Source organism: Galleria mellonella, unplaced genomic scaffold (genome assembly GCF_026898425.1).
Source record: "Galleria mellonella isolate WM207_F2 unplaced genomic scaffold, CSIRO_AGI_GalMel_v1 utg63, whole genome shotgun sequence".
Classification (NCBI taxonomy): domain Eukaryota; kingdom Metazoa; phylum Arthropoda; class Insecta; order Lepidoptera; family Pyralidae; genus Galleria; species Galleria mellonella.
In genome coordinates, this window is record NW_026442130.1 from 7,443,959 (window position 1) to 7,467,444 (window position 23,486).

The following is a 23,486-nucleotide window of genomic DNA, read 5'->3' on the forward strand; positions in this document are numbered from 1 at the left end:
CGTCCTAAATCTGTCGTCTGAACTCTAATTGCGATCAATATCAGTCTTTAAAAAGGCCATACCCAACTAGTGGTAGATGTGAACGAACAATATTGACAATTTAGGGATGGTATCTATAATGTTTCTAGATTTATTTTTCTCTAAACATATATATTGATAAGATATGAATCAATAAATAATACTTAACTATAATTTCAAATAATAGAAATGAGTAATAGAAAATCTGAATACATTTGCAATAATAGTAAAAGATTACGTTACGGTACCTCTGTTCTATTCGTGATTCTACCGTGAAGCAGTTGTATTTGCATGGCTGTGTTTCAGTTTGAAGGGTGGGATACGGCAGTAAATTGACAGGGAACAGAGGAAAACACCTTAGCCCTCAGGAATGGCAACGTATGAGAAGTATCATGGGTGAAACAGTATTTTAAATATCTGATCCATATCATTTTTACATATTACAGAGCACAGAGAAATTTAACACTCCAATGCTTAAATGGTTTGAAGTTACTGTGGGCGATATTATGAACTGTATGTTGATGTATTTGATGTAATAAAACAATGGGTTTATAGGAAAATAACTATAACAAAGAAAACTACGGAAGACAGACTACGATAGCGATAAAGAGCCAAGTGACAATTGCAAAAGCAAAAGTATAGAAATACAATAAAAATAAAATCTTCAAAATAAACTAAGGAGATCGCAACAGTTATCATTCACAATTTATTTTGATACAAGAAAAATACTTAGAAATTATAGGTACCTTACCGAAGGCACCATCTTCATGAAATTGTTTATCACATTTTTTTACAAATGAAAAAAAATATTCAAAACATAGCGAAACTTATCAGTTACTATGGTATACTGTTCGATCGGTGGATATAAAGGCATTGCTAGTTATTACATTGATAACCAACGCCTAAAGCTCTGATTACATGATTACAACGATCCGTAACGATTCCAAAGCCCTTATCCTTTATACCTAGAACAAACAGTTTTGTTGGATAAGTAAGTAGGTATATATATACCTATCTATTTCAATCAGTATGTAATATTGAATTTATAAATTCTCGAAATCTTTCAGAATAAGCGGAGCAAATGAGATGAATATGTGTAATACCTATACTATAGCTATATGATTCAGTGGCACTGAGGGTGATTCCACGAAGGCCGTGACATGATTGAACAAAAATATTCATGATTCAACTTTCCTTATTAGTACTTGATGTCATTGTACATAATTTTATTTATACTTAATTAAACATCTGCGGAACGTGTAAATACATAGCGTAAGTACCTACCTAAGTTATGTAAGTAGAAATTTCATTATTTTATTTCATAATGAAATTATTCTATTTCTCGCACAATAACTTTTATTCTGTTTTACTACATCTTTATTTACCTACATACGGCATTAAATTTCATAAGAAGAAAAGTGAAGGCATATGCTTAATAAAACGAATTTCTTTTTTAACTAAAAACATAATCATCTAGGTATTATACCTATCAACAACGTACTCAATAAGTTAACATTATAATAAAGTATACTAACGACTAAACTGCCTACTGATAATTATTTTACTTACTTACTTATCGAATCATTTACAAATATAGATGTTCAAGTCATGCAAATTGTCGTAACAATGTTAATTCTCTACACAAAGACTGCAATGTGCAACATCTGTTTAAATCCTGAGTCACAGCGAGAGCTTGTGATGATGAGTTGAATGCGCCTACTATATCGGAGTGATTACTCAGCCACATTTCTAAGTTATATGCATCATAAGAGTCAAATAATTCTGAATTCTTGGACCATTAGTCTTAAAGATCAGAATTGCCCACACATTTTGAATATTATATTTAGTTCTATAAATCAGAAAGCACTAAAATTGTAACAACATGCTTGTAATGCCTGCATCACTTTGTCCTGTTATTTCAGATTGTTATTTCACATTTTAAATTGAACTAGCGCTGCTATTACAATATTACAAAAGGCATGTGCTATGTCTCTCGTGCTATCTATTCGTAAGTCCTTTGGAGTTACAACATACTAGGTACCATGCACTGCAATATAAGTTAATATGTATTATTCTTCTATGTATGGCATCTATAATCTTATCCATGTCTAGCAACTATAATGGGATTTCAGTACTATTTCTGTTTGAACAGAGTGATAATGTCTATACTTGCCTTACATGCCCATAAAGAGGCAATGATTGCTTGTATTGTAATCATTGAACATTTTAATCTAATTCTTAAATATTTTACCTGGTAATGAAGAGTACTAATAGAAGTTTAGTTTTCTGACGGAAAAAGAAATGGGTCATAATTAAAATTACATGAACATTTTAAAGTTAAATCAAAATACCTATGTCTTTCAATGACACCAATACTTTTTAGTTACTCATTGCAATTATTTAAAGACATGAGTAATTATCAATCAGGTCTGTAGTCATTATTTAAGGTCAGAGGTGACGGTTAACCGGCATATGACCTAGGTACGATAGTCAGTTAAAGATAAAACATATGAGCTGTAAATATATGCATATAGATGCAAACAAAATATTTATATTTTTATTGAGAATTTATTATAGCACTAGTTATTGCCTGCGGTGTTGCATGTATGAAGCCATTATCTCCTGTTCTCATGGAAATATTATGAAATCCTTCTTAGTATTTATCTAAATTATACACATTTAGTCATCCTTACAAACTCGCTAAACTACACAAATTCGTACACACACACTCATACAATCCTATACACACACTTATATCAATATCATGGCCAATAGTCTTCCATGACGCTGTTCATGTCTATATGTGAGCAATCAAAGACGACTGTTACCACTTTTCATCAGATAGGCTGTCATCATATTTGCCATTAATTTAAAGTTATATATAAAAATTATATAATAAAATTTTAGTCTATATCGTATATCCTAAATCTACTATTGGGGATAGAGAATCAAATTTCATTATTGATCGACCCGTTATGGTGGAAGTAATAAACAAGCAAACTCACTTTCATATCTACATTAATATATTTTAAGAGGAAAGATTTAATTTTTTATATGTTTATTTGTATGTTAGTAATAAATAAACTTAAAAATTACTCATCTAATTTTAAAATTTGTTTTACCTATAGAAAGCTACATTATCAGCGTATAACATAGGTTATGTATTATTAAGTAAAAATAGATATTCCAACAATAATTACTATAATATAAACATAAGATATCAAAAACCTATTAAAGATAATATTAATACAATTCATCTTTCTATCTACCCATGTGAAGCTAGGGATATAATATTAATTAGGATTTTGTGCAAACTTTCATTCTTCTAAAGCCTTTGCATATAAAAGAGAAATATTTTCAGAGAATATCTGAGAGATACTTATTCGATATCGTTCAATATAGGAATGGTAGAGTGTTAGTCAAACTCGTATGTATATGGCGATCGATAAAAACATCCGACCCCAATTGCAAGAGTTGGAAAGTTGTCTTGAATTGTCGACCAAAAACGGTCCTGGTACTGTATAAGGCTTTAGCAACAACTGATCGCTGTTACACAAGTTTTATAACATATATTATTACACTATAGATAATATATGAAAGCTGTTTGAGTAACATATTAGGAAAGAACTTACAAAAAATCTGTTTTAATTAAGATAGGTACTTAATAGACATTAGACTGATTAGTGTTTCCACACATAGAGCCACTGCTATTTGTTTGATTGTAGAGTAAGATTATAGAGTAGCGAATATAGGAATTGGCAACAATGAAATCTGTTCGGAGACAGTAATATTTTATAATAATGTTTATATTAAACGATGATGTTAAAAATGATAAAGGTAAAATACAAAATAGAATAAATATAATAATAATATATTCTTATCATACGCATGTTTAAGTTTAAGCATTTTTTAATTTAAATAATTTTTACATAGATATATTCTATATTGTTTTCCCCAAAAGATAAAGTAATTAACTTATTATATATACAAACAATGGTTAAGTAGATAGTAAGTACCTCCTTCTAATCAAAATATGACTTAAGGTACGTGCAAAAAAACTGCATTCAATTAAAAATGGAATAAATTCAAGTTAATAAAGGATTATTTGAATTATTCCTAATTTGGGAATAAGTTATAATATTTTATCAAATAAGATAAGATTATGTTGCTACTTTATAATCTTACGTCCACAAAAGGCGTTGAGAAAGAATGAACATTACAGTTTCATGTTATCTGAATGGGCGTGAAGAATCGGAAATAATGTGAGTGTGGGTGTAATACAGTTTGCCAGTCACCAACAAACTCGGCTGGCTAGACAAGGTCGTCGACCATATGGCCTACCTGTTTGTTTCTCAGACATTACTTAGAATCCAACAGTCAAAACTTAGAGAATTGTTCGTTACTTTACAGTAGGTACTTACTTGCATATCTAATGTTCATACAAAACGTAATTTGACCTCCAATTTTGAGAGCGTATAAGTATAGTTAGTGTTTTCAGGAACGAAAAAATGGTCAGACAATTGGTTTCGTAGCGGCAAATTATTTTGCACTTGAAATGTTACCATAGCATGGTAACCTTGTTAACTTCCCAACGATCACACAAAAAAAGACAGATATAAATCTAAATTAGGAAGACCGGTTACAATTGGTTTGTTCATGCTGCTGCAGATAAGTATAGAGAAGTATAGATTATACGAGATATGTTCAAACATTACCAAATATAGAAATCATTATTATATTTTATGTTATTACAGTAAACTGTTCATATTTTATATTTTTATAAACATGAAAATTTTTATAAATAATCAGACCATTCTTATGTTTTTTTTTTACGTCACATTTAATCCAATAACTTGCCAGTGATTTAATTTTTTAATTAAAAATTACGCATACGAGATAAATTCAGAGAGCCTACTGCCATCTGTCGGATTAAGAAAATCTATGTAATAAAAAAATATTTTAAACTAACTTTTTTTTTTTTTATACAACTTAGAATGGCAAACAAGCTGACGGCCCACCTGATGGAAAGTGGTAAGTAACCGTCGCCTATAAACATAAGCAGTACCATGGACATAACAGAATATACTGTTTCGCCCATGATACCCCCCCATGCGTTGCCATTCCTGAGGACTCAGGTGTTATTCCTCTGTACCCAGTAAATTCACGCCATATCCCACCCTTCAAACCGAAACACAGCCATGCAAACACAACTGCTTCACGGTTGAAACACGAATGAGACAGAGGTACCCAAGCAATCGACTTTTGTACAAAGTCTCCCTCTGGTGAACTAACTTTTCCCAACTACTTCATCCGCTTGAGCGAGATATGTTCACTGCCGGCAGAAACAGTAGCCTATAACCATCTCTAGGATTCCATCTATCTCTATACCAAAATACGATTCAGTGGTTTAGACGTAAAAGTATAACCAACAAACAAATAAACTTACTTTCGCATTTATAGTATTAGCTAAGGATACCTATTGAATGTAATTATAAAGACGTCGTCGACATTCACTTTAGAAAGCAGACATAAAATTCGCATTAAAATGTTAACATTTTGATAAAAACGTCTAAGTGGAAAAATGACGTAAGGCTGTATACGTAAATATCCTGTATTGAAAACGTTAAGTTCTTGCATCGAGCCGAGTAAACAACAAACGAGTTTTGTAGCCGAGGACGTGGGTTCGAGGCGGTGAGATCATCGCTACGAATAAAGCAGAGGTCACTGCTTGCACCACTTTACACGTCACATATCTTTCTAATTGACTTGCTGATTTTGTTTATAATAAAAATTAGTTCTCGCGCAATGACAAGGAAAGTCACTAGTAAAATCGTGTGGTAATAACAAATTATAAACCATATATTAATTTATAATATTAATGTACCTAATATCAATAAATTGTCAACCTGTTTGTATGATTTTAGATCTAAACCTAATAGATATAGGATTTCTGGATATATAGGCTTTTTATATTAGAATAAAATCATAAGAAATTAATTGCGCAACTACAGGTGTAAAATACAGATTTAATTTTTTTTAAAGATATACCAAATATTTTAACTTTTTCTCAACTCGTTTACAAACTCATCTTCTGTATTCTATTGTGGGATGACATCTTATAATAATAAACCTGTTATTCTCATTATAATGGGTGCCAATCTGTATAAAATAAATTGTACCTATTTCTCATAAAATAGATACTTGTATAAAACAAGTAGGTACATGACGCGCAAATATGGTAATAAATAGAATTGATAGATGTAAAACAGGAAACGTGTGATCATAACATGCATCAATTAATAATGTTGCAGTATCTAGGTACATGTATATTTAATAATAATATCTACATTGCGGCAACTACCTAACACTCGTCAAGTGGGAGGAAAGGGATTGTTAGTAATGGAGTCTAACTGACCCATTGCTAGCAATACAAAATCAGGTCGACCTCCACGCGGTTCCCCCTGGAAACCATCGTGGTTAATTCTAGTGGAATTCGTCATGATGGACTAACTGATCTGCTTCATCGTCACCTATCATCTCTCACTGGTGCCCCGCCAGCGTATACCGATAGCGCAGGCGGGGCTACCATTCTATTATCACCCATTAAAAAAAAAACACTCGTCAAGTTCTAAGAATAATATTAACAAATGACCATAAAATCATAACTCTTGCTCAACTAAGTCATGAAGAAATGTGTTCATTTATTAACAATGTTCATAAAATAGCGTTTAAGACGTAGGATGTAGTAAGGTCAATTCGGTGGCTCCAGAGGAACATTTTTCAATTGAGGAGTTGTGCGTGGGCGAACTAATGTGCACTCCGGTACTTTACTTGTTGATCGTATTAAAATAGAATGATGCAATGCTATCATTCGATTGATATGACATTGTTATTGTCAAGATGCAGGTCTCAATTGTTATAGTTTACTTCAAATGGTATTACACAATCTCAATAGAACATTACACTGGATCTACTTTACTGATCTCGTAAATAGAGGAACATTCACTGAGTATCTATGTTTAATATCATATCAGATTATTATGAGGAAATGATTTATGTATACAACAATCAATGAAACTAACTGTAAATAAATAAATAGATAAGTACCCGTATGTTTACATTATAATGAATGACTATTTATCAATATACATATTAGGTAATAATGGAATATGTGTCTCAGGGACAAGTGATAAAGTGACTTAGATACATTCAAATAATCGTTATAATGTCACTTTCACAAATTATTTTCATTGAAATACAAGTCGTAAATACTTATAAGAAATTTATAAGAATATAATCGTCATATCAGTCTTTCCACTGCTGAACATAAGCCTCCCCCTTGAGGGGTTTTGCCAGTAGTTATCATGCTTGGCAAACGGATTGGCAACCACAGTTAGGCTTTGAAGATGTTTTAAGTGGGACGCTGCTGCCCATCCCTAGCCCTCCCTTAGTCGCCTCTTACGACATCCATAGGAAAGGAAGGGGTGGCCTTTTCTGTGCCCGGACTACACGGTAAGTAACAAAATAATATTGAAATGTATTAGTAAAATTACAAATAGGAATACTAGTTTGAATAATGTCTTAAAGTATTCGACTAAAATCAGTCATAAACATGTTTGTCTTTGTTGCAATACTCCCACAGATTAGCACACAATAGGTACTAGATACATCTTATATATATAGATAAGATATATTTTCAAAACAAAATCTTGAAGGATATTTGCAAAGGTATTTTAATTCTAATAAAACATTATACGTCTTATAAAAAAAGAGAAATACTTTCACGTATGTTTAAAATTAAAATTACGCAAAAAAGAATGTATTATATAATTTTTTCTGAGATTTTGTAGTTTTTGAATGTTGTTTCTAAATTAAAGTGATCAATCTCATTCGAGAAATTGGTAATACGGATGAACACACGGAAATAACAATGGAATTGACATTTAGCATTTTGTCCCTGTAAGTAAAATCGCTATCTGTCTAATATGGTCACGATACTTGTTAATCTTACTGTGGCGACGTGTCAAGAATGCTTGGACCTGGATATGCTTATCGACTGGGCGCCAATCAAGTCACGTTCAGAAATAGACCCAGAACAAAGGTCTAAAGCTTCTGCAGTGTTTACTAATGAAGTAAACATGAAAGTATCTAATATTTAAATGCTATACGAGGCAATGACTTTCTTATTTATATTGCGAAATATAAAACAGTCGGATGTGTTTACAATGATAATGAAGTATGGGTTTATTTCAGTTATCATAAACGTAAATAATACCTCGTGATTTTAATTATTTATTCATTTAACTTCACAGGTTTACAATGCAATAAATTGTTGCAACACAGTGTTGGCAAAAATATTATTTTATACAAAGAATAATGAGTTAAACCATTCTGAAAATACTATACTGCGGTTGGTACCAGTGACTGAGAATGACCTCACACCATTTGTAATTCATCTCATCAGGCACGTCGCGCACGCCGCCATAATTTGATGACGTAATGTTTCTAACTTTTTTTATACATAAATAACGAATATTATTCAATGTACTTATATGGTATTTTGTTGTTAGTAGTGAAATAATTCGAAATTTTCGGTTCCATAGCTTGGAGCGATAATTAAAAAATCTTTTTATGAATTGATGAATTAAAACACTTTGTTGTTCTAATCAAAGAATATCACGAGAATATTTTTATATACTAATTAAACTATCTTTAAGCCGCAAAATCAAACGAAATCATAACGTTTTATTTAACTACTCGTACGACTACCGCGCGAACTACATATATCGCGGGAATAGCTATTTATATACAATAAAATAAAAATAAATTTAGACGTTATTCTTTTTTTCTGCCTTTAGAACTATCTGATCCGTTTAATCCAGACTACTCAGATCCAATTCCACTACAAGAATTCTCAAACTTACGTAAAAAAATATGATTGAAAAGTACATTCTAACATACCAAAATCTCTTATTATCTCTATTTTATCTTTCTTATAATTAAGTTTGTACGCAAGAAACCATTTAATTTATTTTATCCTTACCATCCTTACAAATATATTAATGTGAAATTGAGTTTTATTGTTACCTAAGGCGCTATAGCCTTAATGGCTTGACCAGTTACTATGAAATTTAGTATTCACGTATTGAATTATATGGTATGGAAAACGTTATAGGCTACTTTTTATCCCCATCAGTGAAAATATTCCAGCCCAATCGCGCGAGCAAAGTCGCGAGTAATAGCTTATTTGTGTATAAATAATAACATTAAATTAATTGTATATGTTTATATAAGTTTTGTATATTTGTAATGGAATATATACCAGCACCACATAAGAACTGCATTCTATTATTTGTTGGTGCACAAACAGTAGCTGGTTCACAATACTGTTACCATTAACTCCACCATACTCCTACCATAATTTTAGTCTTCCATTGTTCACTGCTAAATATAAACCTCGCCCTCAAAGTGACCTTACTGATACATTGTGTAAAAAAGTTTATACCTGGACAATAAAATTCATATACATAGCTACTAGTAAAACTACACGCTATGTCACAGTACAAAGTTGCTACTATAAAACCATGTCGCAACCCATAACAAAACTCTCACAATCAGTCACGGTGGCGCACATAAGCCTCACGTGTCACAGTCGAGTAGCCATACTGTGAGCATACCTCTGACGGATGCTTTCTCATCGTGTCATTATTATAAGCCAATGGACCAGTTAATCACGGAACGCCCTCGAATTAACCAATCATTCTAGTTAACTATGCAAATCTATTTGCACAACACCTCTGTTTGTAGAGACACCATTCTCCACAGTCAGTCAGAATCAAATGTTACTTGCCTACTTTATATATATAATTTAAAAAAATGTAAAATTTATATTAATTAATGACATACCCATACGACGAACAAAAATTTCGCAAAATTATCAAATTAAAATATTACATTCAGAGATAGAGTTAAGAGAAATAGCATCTCAGAATCGATCCCAATAACTGAAACATTATATTTCTCTCAATAATAAGTTTTTTGACATAAGTACTCATTATAGAACACAATTTTAAATAAAATGTAGAGTATAAACTCTATATATATATCATCTGTAAATATAGTCATAAGTAGTCCTTGTAATATACTTATACTAAATAGTTAAATAAATATCAATTAATACACACAACAAATGATTATCGATATCCTTAAATTATTTATAATTTAAACCTATAAGTAAATTCTAGTAGTTATAGCAAACTCTATTATTGCTATTAAAAAATTTACTGTAGAATGTTCTACACAAACAACGATCTGAATACGAATATTAGTTATTTACAATCTACCTATTGTAGCAATATGAAAAATATACATAATAGGTATATTCGTGTTCATATTATTTTGAGGGGAATGACATTTGATATCAAGTAGCAAAGCAACCCTCCTTAAATGTAACTGTAATAATACTATATTAAATTATTATTATACCAAAGGGGAAAATAGGCTAACTGGCATTGTTTTCAAGTGAGATTTTATTTCTGCATAAACAATGATGAAGCACTAGACCGGAATGAAACTAGAAGAAACCTTACTATCACATCAAAACATAATGTAGTCATTCTTTCGTTGTGAAACCTAGCGTTAAAATTTCATATAAAGTCAACAACTCAAGATTGGCGCTCAATTAGAATTCAGGTACGTTTATACAAGATAATGATTACGTCAAAATAATGACTATAATAATATCAATTTTTAACGTGAAATAATTTTGAAGAGATTATTTCTGTATCCTTTCTTTCTGTGTCTTTTTATAATCTGTATTTCTTTTTTTAAAACAGTATAAACTACTACAAAATTAGTTTAATATAAGTATATTTTATAGTTTATTTTTTTTTATTTGCCCTATTCGTTTAAGCATGTACTTAAGGTTCCCTAGGTATCCCTATGATGTATACTGTAAACTGTACAGAGAGAGCCTTGTAATATGAAAGTACTTATATATTTTGTTGTTCACTACCTGTCTACTTATATTACATCATACAGGTACTTTAGTTAACAAAAATTCAAGCTTGTGGTTTAATCCATGACAAAGATACAGTTAAGTTTTTACTACTCTTATTATACTTTTGTGTTTTGTGTATGTTTTATAAATCGTCTTGGCTGAGGGCCAGGTACCTATATAAAAAATTAATATTTTTTCCAAAAACAAAACTGATTTCAGTATCAAATAAATTAAAGTAAAGGGAAAAGCTTTCGATTAAAAATGAATAATTAAAATCAATTTAAAACTAGTAATAATAGCGCGTACAGAACTATTTTTAATCGATTAGTATAATTCAAGTAGCCAAATAAGAAGAAAAATTTATTAAACATCGAATTAGAAAAAAGCTATTACTTTTTTTTAAGACCTATACAGCAGGTAATATTGTTAAATCTACAAATAGATACGTATAATAGATAGATTTATTTATATAGTCGTCCCCTTAATAGGGGTCGATGAAAGGTCATTCCTGACGTAGTTAAAGTATATACCTATTCGCTTGAATGTTTTAAAATCAACATTACTCGTGACTTGATTGCAGTTTTACACAAGCACAATGAATAAATCGATACTTTTTACTGCAGATACGAAAGGTGCAACAAAAAATAATAAACAATAGTAATACTCAAGTATATGTTATATACAGATATCTGCTCTTTCTATATTATATAAATATCTATATCACTAAAGATAATTTGGAGGATGATCGAATCTGAGACGCCATTTCTCTATTATTTCCCATCTTTATTCTAAGGATCAATATGAACTAAGTTTCTTATGGTTAATTTAGTTTGTATTTTAATATAATTTAGTTTGTGATAATCCATAAAACCGTCATTATGTAAAGGTATCAAATTTAAATGTTAGGTTAAGAGATTTTATATATTAAATATATAATGCAATATTAAATATATAATGCAATATTAAATATATAATATAATATTAAATATATAATGTAATATTAAATATTAGGTTAATTCTAAATTGTATTCTCTAAACTTGTCTCTATTTATCTGAATAATATTGTAAAGAATATTCTATCAGAGAAACTAAACATTTCTCATAAACCGACCGAGTCGAGAAACAAAATTTTTTTTTTTACTTATTAAAATTAATTTGACAACGACAAATATTTTATTTAATTATTTCCTTTTTACTATGTTTTTAGAAGATAGATTCTATATGATATATATAGATAAGTCGACCAACACAACAAGTTTTTCGGATTTATTATTTTACAAAACAAGTGCTATTTTACAAAATAAAAGATACCTGTTGGAGTAAATTTGTTTTAACTTTAGGCACTGCAAATAATATTAGTGTTTTAGAATTCATAGATCCATAGATGTTACTGCATTTTCAGTGGCATTAAATATATTCATGAGGAAACCGCATGCAAAATATATAAAGAATGTCATGAATCATTGGAATGATGCGTTAAACATGCCATATCATGTGAGTAAGATGTGACCATTAAATAATTAGGTATCACACTGTATACTAGATATATGCAGATTACTTAAAACTGAATTAAAGTGCATTATGGTGCGAAATGATGATGATGATGGTGCGAAAACGGCAGTAATAGTAATGATGACGAATGATGAAAATGATACCTGTACATAAGAGATATTTAGGAAGGTCTACATGCCTGTCTTTATGTTTATTTCGGTATTACGTAAAAACTACTACACCAAATCGAATACAATTTACATGGTTATGCCCCTGAAGTTCTAACTTAAAATCTGATATATGTTTTACCATGATACACCATGTAAAAGTGATATATTTCATTTGTTTTCCTAATTCCAAAATTCACGTATAGAGTAGCTGAGAGTAAAAACTAGTGTATCTATAAAATCCCAAAACTTCAACAATCGTATCAAAAGCGCTATCATTATTAGATATTTATGTAGAATAATGAAACTGCATCGCTTTCACGACACACATAGAACTTGTTTCGATTTCTTCCTGACTTCCTCTTAGTAAAAAGCAGTATACCAGTAAAAATTTATTCTATGATAGATACAAACAAGTCGGCCTATTTTATGTGACAGCTTTTACTCGTAGATTGAGTACCTCCTTCTGTATTTTTAAATTACTGTTTTGATTATAGTTTTTGGGTTTCTATTTATTTTATCATCACGTTTTACCGTCAATTATATTTTTTGTTATTCCTATCTGTGTCTGCCATTTACTCTTTATAGATGTATTAATATTTAATAAATAAATAAATACTTAAATGCTTATAATTAAAATGGAAATTAATATTTAGTTATGACATTAAAAATTAATATTTTTTTTAATATTGAAAATAAACGCACGGATAATACAGATATACCTATTTGAATTTATTTCGAATCAAATGAAACACACAAGTATTATCAAGTTGATTTCATTTTTAAACTTTCTACATAGTGTTTTATTAAAATGGTTTATAAATATATAAAATTTTCAGTGTTTATATAATTCAACGTAAATATAATAGTACCTCTATCAAAATAATTAAAATAGCAAATGTGGGAGAATTTAAAACATAATTTGCTATCAGCTTAACGTAGCCATGTTTCAATTAACTAGTTTTCTCTTTATCGTCATTTCACGAAGGTGAGGTGAGATATTTGATAGTCATGGGTGCCTGGCGCGATGAGGCACGAAACAAGCCCTACACGAGAATTTCACATTCAAAAGGAAAATGCTGCTAACGGTAATGTAAAAAAATAATCCATTCAATGTATATTTTAAATATTCAAAAGATCTAAGAATTAAAATTATATGTTAAGCCTTCATATTTCCAAAAATATTTCTATATCAATTCACAATTAGTACCTACTCGTAAATTGCCAATCATAAAAAAAATGTATGATATTATATTAAATTTCAATAAAATTATTTTGTTGGATCCTCAATGTTTCATATTTTAAGATATGAAATTTATTAAGTGTCTACGTAAGAATAATGTTATCATCATCATAATTATATGAACCGTTAACTGTTCACTGCTCAACATAAGTCTCCCTCTTGGAAGGTTTTGTCAGTAGTTGCCACGATATAACTATATTGTTAAATGTATACAATGTTGTTCTTATTTAAGCTATTTACGTAAGATAATGTTTGTAAGATTAAACACTGCTAACCACTTATTTTAACTAATTTTAAAAATGGCTATATGCAACCTTGGCGGTCGATGATCTTTGTTGTGTTGTGTCTCTAATACATACACAAATAAAATTCTTGAGGCCATGTTTTGCGCCGTTGTCTCAAATACTGTTTAATCAGTTGGTTCTTATAGAATTACGACTATACAGAAATATACGTATGGACAATTTAATTTTATAAAGTACGTAACCGAGGAAATTATTACGGTCGAGTAGAGGCGTGACCTTGGAACATTACAACTTCTATTATATTATTCACTGCGTCTACTAACTGTCTAACAACATTCAATCATTTCTTGATAAATTTCAGTACACTTAAATTTGCCTCTAATCAACACTAATTTACTTTTATCACGATAGATCAATTGAGCAATGGGTAAGGCAGTAAATTAAAAAATGTATCTACACATAGTTGAAACATTGAATATTAACTCAGTAATACTTTGAGCAAAATTATATTGTGGGGTAATAATATTTTGAAATGGGCAATAACATTGTAATGAGCAATATAAATATTTTGATAACGATTATAAATAAGAATTTATCACTAAAATTACTTGTAAAAAAACCCTACTAACATAAACATTTCATATTTTTCTAATTAATGCTGTACACAGTTTAACAATTTCATGAAGAAAAAATTTTTTACTTGTTTATATAGTGTCATTCATATAGGTAGTTCCGTTCCTAAGAACAAGTAGGTCATTCTGGCATTTTGCCTAGTTGGACACATTCTGTTTATTATCTGTTTAGATTCAATGTCATGGTAATGTATTCGTACTTATGAGCCATTGTCTCATTACTTTTTTTTATTTATACATTACTTTCTTTCTACTTTTTATTGTATTTCTTCTTATCACATTTATATTATTTCTATCTGAATTCCGCGGCTTTGATTGAATTAGGATGACAAATATCATATGCTATTTACGATATGAACCATCTATATATGAAATTTCATTCATATCAGTTCAGTCATTAAATTTCTATATTAAATTAAAGAGATCTGCGCGAGATAGGCCCCGAAAAATAGCTAGTTAATAAGTAATATTATTAAGACTTTTCATACTTATGTTTATCACGCTTTCTAAGGGACTGAAAATCATAAGTTGGTTAATTTCTTTTTTTTTTATACAACTTAGAATGGTAAACAAGCTGACGGCCCACCTGATGTAAAGTGGTAACCGTCGCCTATAGACATAAGCAGTACCATGGACATAACAGAGTATACTGTTTCGCCCATGATAACCCCCATGCGTTGCCATTTCTGAGGACTCAGGTGTTATTCCTCCGTACCCAGTAAATTCACGCCATTGATTCCGCCATTCACGCCATAATTGATTTTGTATAAGACGCGACTATCACCTACAGTCATAGAATTCAACAATACTAAGAACAGTTTCGAGAAGAAATCCCATGGTTTACTAACAGAAGAATAATATTTTTATTTTTTGTCAGACATTTTATTCTTTAGACCAAAATAGGTAAGTTAGGTAAGACGTATACTTAACACTACTCAAGCGAGGCACAAAACTCTACAATTACCATAAGAAGTAAAAGCAATGACGAAAATGTTATTCACCTTCCACCACTCTTGTATTTGCGAGCCATAATTAATTATACTTGCCGCTTAGCCGTGTGGGTGGTAGATATTTCAAATTAAATGTCTTTAATATCGCCCACAATATAAAACTAGTTTCGATACTGCATCTTATACAGTATGTTATAGTAACTTAAATTTATATTCACCTAATTTCATTTAAGAACATAAATCCTCGATGAACTATATTTTATTTAAAAAAATAAATAATCACTGCTAGGTATAATGACTTGTACTACATAACTATGCAATTATGTCTGCGCATTTTATCTCGACATATGGAAGAGATTTATGTTTTGGAAGACAAATATTTGATAATCAGGCACATACGACATTATAGAACAGACTTAACTGGTAAAGGTAACGTAAACATTGTAAACAAGTTTATGATCGCATCTATCTATCGCCACAATGTAATGAACAATGAAAACATTTAAGACATAGAGATGGTAGAGACAAGAGAAAGGAAAGGACTTCTTGTCCAGGTAGGTAGGTATATCTATAGATACTTAGGTGAAATTTTATTTATGACAAAATTTGAGTAAACATAGCTACAACCTGCTACAACATACAATGTATTAAATTACAGTCTAGATTTAGTATTTAAAGTTATTTAAGAAGGCAAATATATTATTCATTATCTCCATAATTGCTTGCATAAATTATGCTAAAAATAATCTAAAACGAGATCTATTTATGAACCAAATTTTATGAAAATCTGTTAAGTAGTTTAATCATTATTAATAAATAAACATTCAAAAACTAATTTTAGTACAATATAGGATCACTGTTGAAGTATTTTATAGGTTACTACTAACTTTATTCTAAATAAAAATGTTTTCAGTATCGTGACGTATCCCAGTCTTAAAGTTTCGAATACTAGCATAGTCATTAGCGTATATTACGTAAGTAACACATCTTTTGGTTATTCAACGAGTTCATCATCAATCATCAACGTATGGAAGATAATATGTATACCTTTAATACGAAATATTATGAGTATTATCACATGGACATACGTATGATTCATCGGTAATAAACACAGATGGTGTTTTTATTTACCTATCTTTTCTGTACCAATGACTTCGCATAATATTACGATTAAGAATTCTACATTGTTCATCTGCTTTAAGCTACCTTTCTATTCAATTTTCATCCAACATTAGCAGTCCGTAAAACTATCAAACTAATATACAACACTACGATAAATGTATTAATAATATGTATACGTAAATTAGTCATAGAATATATTCGACTATTGATCTTATGTAGCAATGCTTAAAAATAAAATATATCACATATTAAGTAGTTCAGCCAATGCCTTCATTCTCACATACTTGATAAAATAATCGTTTCACAGTTGACTCTGCTCGACTTTTCACGGTCATTGTAATGTTGAACGCACACACGTTCACACTTTACGCCAAAGTTGATTTGTGTATGTACCGACGTGTATCTCCCTCCACAGAAATGCTTCGTGGACTACGTCATTCATGTTACATAAAAGGCCACCATTTTATGGACGTGAAATCAAATGCAAAATATTAACACACGGATTGGAAATTACCGGTTTTATTTAAATCAAATCTAAAATTTGATAACGGAGAGATAGATTCACTAGTCTATTTCAAACAAGTTTTTGTTTGGCTGGACGAACGTTTTGTATACCTTTTTATCAATTATATTATTACACTACCTTGTAATTACAATATTAAAATTGCACCGCATAAAACAGTAACTATTTGGACACTATCCTATTCTCTGATATAGAATGCTATAATCTTGTAAGGCCCTCAAGAGTTGCAACTAATGCATATCTCAGTAATGCACGTGATTCTAATAATTTAATTTAGTTCTATTTTAACCTATAAGTCATTGTTATCATCGTTACCCTTAATAAAACTCGCCACGTTAAATTCGAATAAACCCTCAAACAATATGGCCACATTAAATATTACATTGACTGGAATGACGTTGGCAAAATACTTCTAAATACCACAGAAAACTCTCATTTGAAATTATAGTCGTAATAGCATTTACATAAAAAAGTATTTTCTATAAATATTTCCGGAATCAATGCCTTCCGATAATTAGACTAATAGTGTTTGACCTAATTTATTACCACGAAATTAAAAACATGATGGAGCCCATCTTATAATAACAAAGATACTTATCTTTGTCAATAGAAGACAAAATATTACGGCTGATCTACGCAAATTAACATCTTATTCCTTTAAAATTCAAACTAATATACACATCGCCTCATTTTCTTTGTACGTGTTCAATTATATCGAATGCTGATGCAACCAACATAAACATATTATTTTAATGTATGTTGAGGCGAGATGACATTTACCTACTTACGTATTTACAATTAAACATTTCTATGAATAAGTATGACATATTAATGTATGACACAGATATTTTTATACCTAGTAATTCATCTGAGACGTGACATATCGGCATCACTCTAAAAACGATTAAATTTTCGCGTTACGTATCTCGAACATAACTAGTACAATCTTTCTAAATGAAATTTATAAGTAAATATTTCATTTACCACTAAATAATACGTATAAAATTTTATAAAACAAATTAATTATATAATTTTTCAACAGAAACATGAAAACGTGTTTACAAAAGTATAAACGAATCCGAAATGTGTGATATTGTTCTTGCTTTATAACAAAAATAACAGTTATACAAGTATTATTAGTAGGTATTAGTAATAAATAGTTATAACTGATACAGGTGACGACTATATAAAAAGTACTTAAGTATTTATTTGATTTATTTACGTTTTAACGAAATCCATGAATGTTCAATAAATCAACATACATGAAATTGATCAACACAACATTAAATTGATTTCGACTCCAAAAATCTAACTCAATAGACCTCTTTTACAGTAAAAAACATTAATATTTTTATATGATAGGTTTATACCTTTGAATATTTCCTTTTAACCCATCTTTAATTTCTATTATTCTATTTGTAACGAATATTCTTATTGAAAATGTATATAATTAAATCCATCTTGATGTAATTATAGTGTTTTAATAGTGTGGAAGATAAATATCAACTGTCACCTGCAGTATGCTACAAATACGTTAAGTATAACAAACATATTCAGTATTTAACATAAAAAGCTATTGAAGCTCTTTATATAAGATATATTTTTTGAATTTTGTTTAAATGACATTCTAATTAATTAATTATAGAAACAGATATAATTACTCACCCACAAGTACAGATTTCGCATATGCACTGCTCTTTAATAATTGTCTTTTCTGGTTTCTTGGGGCCACCATGTTTTGGTCTTGTCTCATCAATAATGACGGTCTCCTCGATCGTGGTCCTGTCATCTCGCACGGTTTTTCTATCGTCGATGATGGTCTCATCATAGACGGTGCTGACAGTGGTGTCCTTCCTTGTGGTATCAGTGATGGCACGGTCTACCACGTCGTATTCCCGTATCTCGTCTTTCGTCGTATGGACATCTCGCTAAAATAAAAATAAAAGCAATGTAGCTTCTTTCAATTGGAAAATAAATTAGTTTAAAAGATTATTTTATTACAGATAACTCACCAAGTTTTTGAAGTCTAACTCGCTCTTATCGACGAAAACGTCAGTTTTAATTTTTTCATCTTCTTTTGCATCTTCGTAAGTCGTTATTTTTCTTGTAACACCATTTTCCGTAATATATCGAGTGACCTCTATTTGGCTTCTATTTTTTTCCACTTCAAAAGACTTTTTGGTAACGTCTCCGCTGCTGGTAGTTAACACAGTAGTTTCTTCAGTATCAACACCTTCATATAAATCTTTAACATCTTCATTAATCTTTGTACCAAATGTCACTTTCTCTATCCTTTTGAACGGATATTTCTTTACGGTTTCGATAATTTCTTTTAATATGCGATCATCGATATTTCTGTTAATTACGATGTTTTTATTACTTACAGTAACATCCTTCTTATATTGCGATGACTCTATGATTTTCCGTAGGTCACTTATAGATGTAAAATCTTTAATGTCTCTGGATGATAAAATAATATTTTCTTCAGTGTCTTGACGTTTTAGGTGATGTCGCGGCTGCTCGGGTTTTCCAAAAGGGGACATTTCTTTTGGTTTCTTTGGGCGGTCATCATCTTTTTCATAAATAAACTTTCCGTTCCATGTTCCTGTACTTCTTTCATAAGTAGTTAATGTATCTTTTGTTTCGGAAGTTGAAGACGACTTCGTTTCTTTAGAATAATTCTGTTTCTCTATAGTTTGTTTTGTTGATCGGTCGATTGATGTCAAGTCGGTGGTATTTGTTACATCAGTAATGTCTTTAGTACGTGATTGTACATCGGATAATGTAGATTCATAATTAGTAGAATCAATGTCTCGATCAGTTGTATCTTGAATACGTTTATTCAACACATCATCCTTTGAAGTATGCTCCGATATTGCTTGTTTCTTAGTAAAATCACCCTCATAAACATTTTTTGTGGACGCAATTTCCTTTCCATCTTTAATCAAAACAGATTCTTCAGTTAAATATGTGGAACTAGTAGGTTTTCCATTTTTGCCAGTGTCATAATGAGATTCTTTGTCCAAAACATGGCGACTATATTCATTTTGTGGTTTTATACCTGTACCACTGATATTGTGACTCTTTTCATAAGTAGAATGATCTTTACTATCTCCCCATTCTCTGTGAGAACTGTCAACAATTTTTTGTTTTCCATCTACAACTTCAAATACATAAGAAGAAGTAGACGCTTGTTGAGCACTGCTTGTATTGCTTTTCATAATTTTAGTTGAAAAGTTAATATTTTCCGTATTAGGAACTTGTAAGATATCGCCAACTTTCTTTAACTCATTTTGTATAGTAGCGTCATATCCATAAAAATTTGATGAATCAGTTACATTTGCATTGCGTCGTTTTTCATTTACAGTCTCTTTGTTGGTTGTTACATTTTTCACTGTATCTTTATTTTGTACAGCATTATAATCTTTAGAAGTAACAGTTGAAAACTGATCATATTCTTGAGAAGTAAGTTGACCTTGAGTAGAGCTAAACTGTTGATGCTTTTGATCATTTCGTTCCGAAATAACACTCTCATGAGTAGTTATTTCATTTCCATCCTTAATAAATTTAGAGTCTTCTTTTACTATCATTTCGTTAATAGGTTTTTTTCCATCTTTTCCTGTATCATATTTAGATTTCATATCATAATTTTGGATACTATGAGATGACTGAGGTTTTATATCAGTTCCACTGATGCTAGCATAAGCTTCTCTTGACGCTTGTTCTTGAGCATCGCCCCATTCTCGCTTTGAACTGTCGATAATGCGTTCTTTGCCATCTACAATTTCTACTACATATGAGGAGGATGACGACTTTGTGACGTTACTGCTCTTGCTCTCACTTATTTGAGACGTGCTACTAATTTCCTTCGTTTTTACATTTTTGTCGAGGCTATGTTCGCCTCCATAAAAATTTGAGGAATCGGATTTAGTATTTTGGACTCGCTTTGAATGTTCAGGCAAATTTTCATAAATTACTTTCTCGCGCCGGTTAATATTTTTCCCATCTGTGTTATTATTTATATTATTTATCACTTCGGAACTTTTAGCACTTGATCGTTGAGTAGATTGTGTATTACTTATATCTTGGCGTTCGGATTGAAGAAAAGAACTGGTAGCATTAGCAGTTTGTGATCTTGACATAAAACCAGGATTAGCATGCGTAATATTGCCTTTAGAACTGTCTATGAATGCAGTATTAAGCGTTTGATTAGCTGAAGAATCCACTGTTCTATCAAATGATTGACTATGACTAGAACCCGAATGTTGAATGGAACTGGAGGAAGTTTGAAAAGCTTCGCTCTTAGAACTTTGTTGATGTGAAGTAGATGATTCTTGTAGTATAGAACTAGACACAAATTCACCAGTCGTCGCTTGAGACATGTCGCTTACGTTATGCTCTTGTGATCGTATCTGTGACAAGTCTGTAATCGACGGAGCTTCAGTAATAATGTAGTGCGGGTGGCTATTGTAGTGCTCGGATATAGTTGAACCACTTAACGAAGCATGATCGGTTACATCAGTTATCATAAGCGGGTCATCTTCCTCAACCTTTACCTCAATATAGCGAACTTTTTTCCCAGACGAGCTGACCTTCTGTAATGTGTTGCTACTCTGTTGTACAGACGTTGATGTACTACTCTTCTGAACACTGCTCGATGCACTAGTACTCGATGAGGTCACTTCCGAGGATTTAGATTGTTTAGTCTTTTTATTTTTTATTGTCATTTTGATGTCACCAATAGTTTAAATAGACAAACTTAATAATCTTAAATTATTTTATATGAGATTCTTAATTTACGATTAAATATTTTAAATACGAGTCCTACCTAAATTAAAAATTATCACATACTATAGTCAAACAATTGCCTTGTAATATACAAATGGTCGCGAGAGTCGTTCGTGTCGTGTGTCGCTTGCGTGCGCGCGCGCTGCTTGCGACTGACTCGCGGATTCTGTCTGAGCGTGCGCCGGCGCCCCCGTGAGCCGTGCCGTGACACCTTGACGTCGCGCCGCACCGCCGCCGCAGCACGTCGCCCACCAAACCAAACCTTCGAGACACGTAAGCGCTTACATCTCATAAAGCCTTTCATACCAAAAATGGTTTAAAAGTTGCCATCATAATCACAACGTTCAAGAATAAAACGATGATACTTATTTATTCTTAGTAATAACAATTAATTGTAAAACAAACAATACAAAGTACCTACGTATGTTGTAAGTAGATAAGTCGGTAATAATAAATTCTCGGAATCGGAATAATAATATTGAAAGGTATTTTGTCCAATATATAATTAAATTCGTATGCAAGTATAACCAATATAGGTCAATAATAATAAAATAATACTGAATAATTAGGTATTCAGTTTCGAATCACGGGAGTTTTAATTGTAACATAATGTAATATAACTTATGATAACCGCATAAATGTAAGTAGGTACCTAACTACTCGTATAAATTCATATTCTGTTTATACATACCAAAGAAAATTAATTCTTACCTCATTATTCCCTATCTGCTAATAATATATATATGAAAGTTAATTTATTTGTTTATTAATTCTTGGCGCCCTAACAGTTCAACTTATTATATTGGAATTTGGCATAGGTGCCAACATGTATTATTTTAAGTAAAAAAATGGAAAAACATCCAGATTAATTTGAAACAATCGGAAATGATAAACATAGCAATTTCATTAAATTTCCATTGTAAATAGTAGGCGAAGAAAAAATATAATAGGTATAATACCAGATTTCCTCAAAGAACATGGTGGACAAAATTTAACCCATTATTTTATATAAGTATTTTTGAAACAGAAGCCATTTGCATAACCGTTTTATTTATGCAATCTATGTTAGTAATTTTTTTTTTTTAATATTGTACACAAATTGTCAATAAGTTGTCTCGTCTTGTCTATTTCTAGTGAATGATAATGGAATGGTAACCCCGCCTGCGCTATCGGTATACGCTGACGAGGCATTAGTGAATGACGACAGATGAGGTTGAAAGCAGATCAGTTAACACTTTGTGACGGATTATTAGATGAAAATGGAATGGTAACCCCGCCTGCGCTAACGTTGGATACGTTGGCGAAGCA

General features: G+C 30.8%; 1 protein-coding gene across 1 annotated transcript in view; it reads right to left on the minus strand.

Moving 5' to 3' along the window:
- Nucleotides 1-22,364, minus strand: part of LOC113521973 (titin) — a 36,002-nt gene extending 13,638 nt beyond the window's left edge. The window contains exons 1-2 of the mRNA XM_052899851.1: nucleotides 19,403-22,364; nucleotides 19,056-19,318 (exon numbers count right to left, since the gene is read on the minus strand). Of these exons, the coding sequence (XP_052755811.1) occupies nucleotides 19,056-19,318; nucleotides 19,403-22,117 (2,978 nt within the window). The 5' untranslated portion in view covers nucleotides 22,118-22,364. The remainder of the gene's footprint in view (nucleotides 1-19,055; nucleotides 19,319-19,402) is intronic.
- Between the last annotated feature and the right edge of the window lie 1,122 nt (nucleotides 22,365-23,486).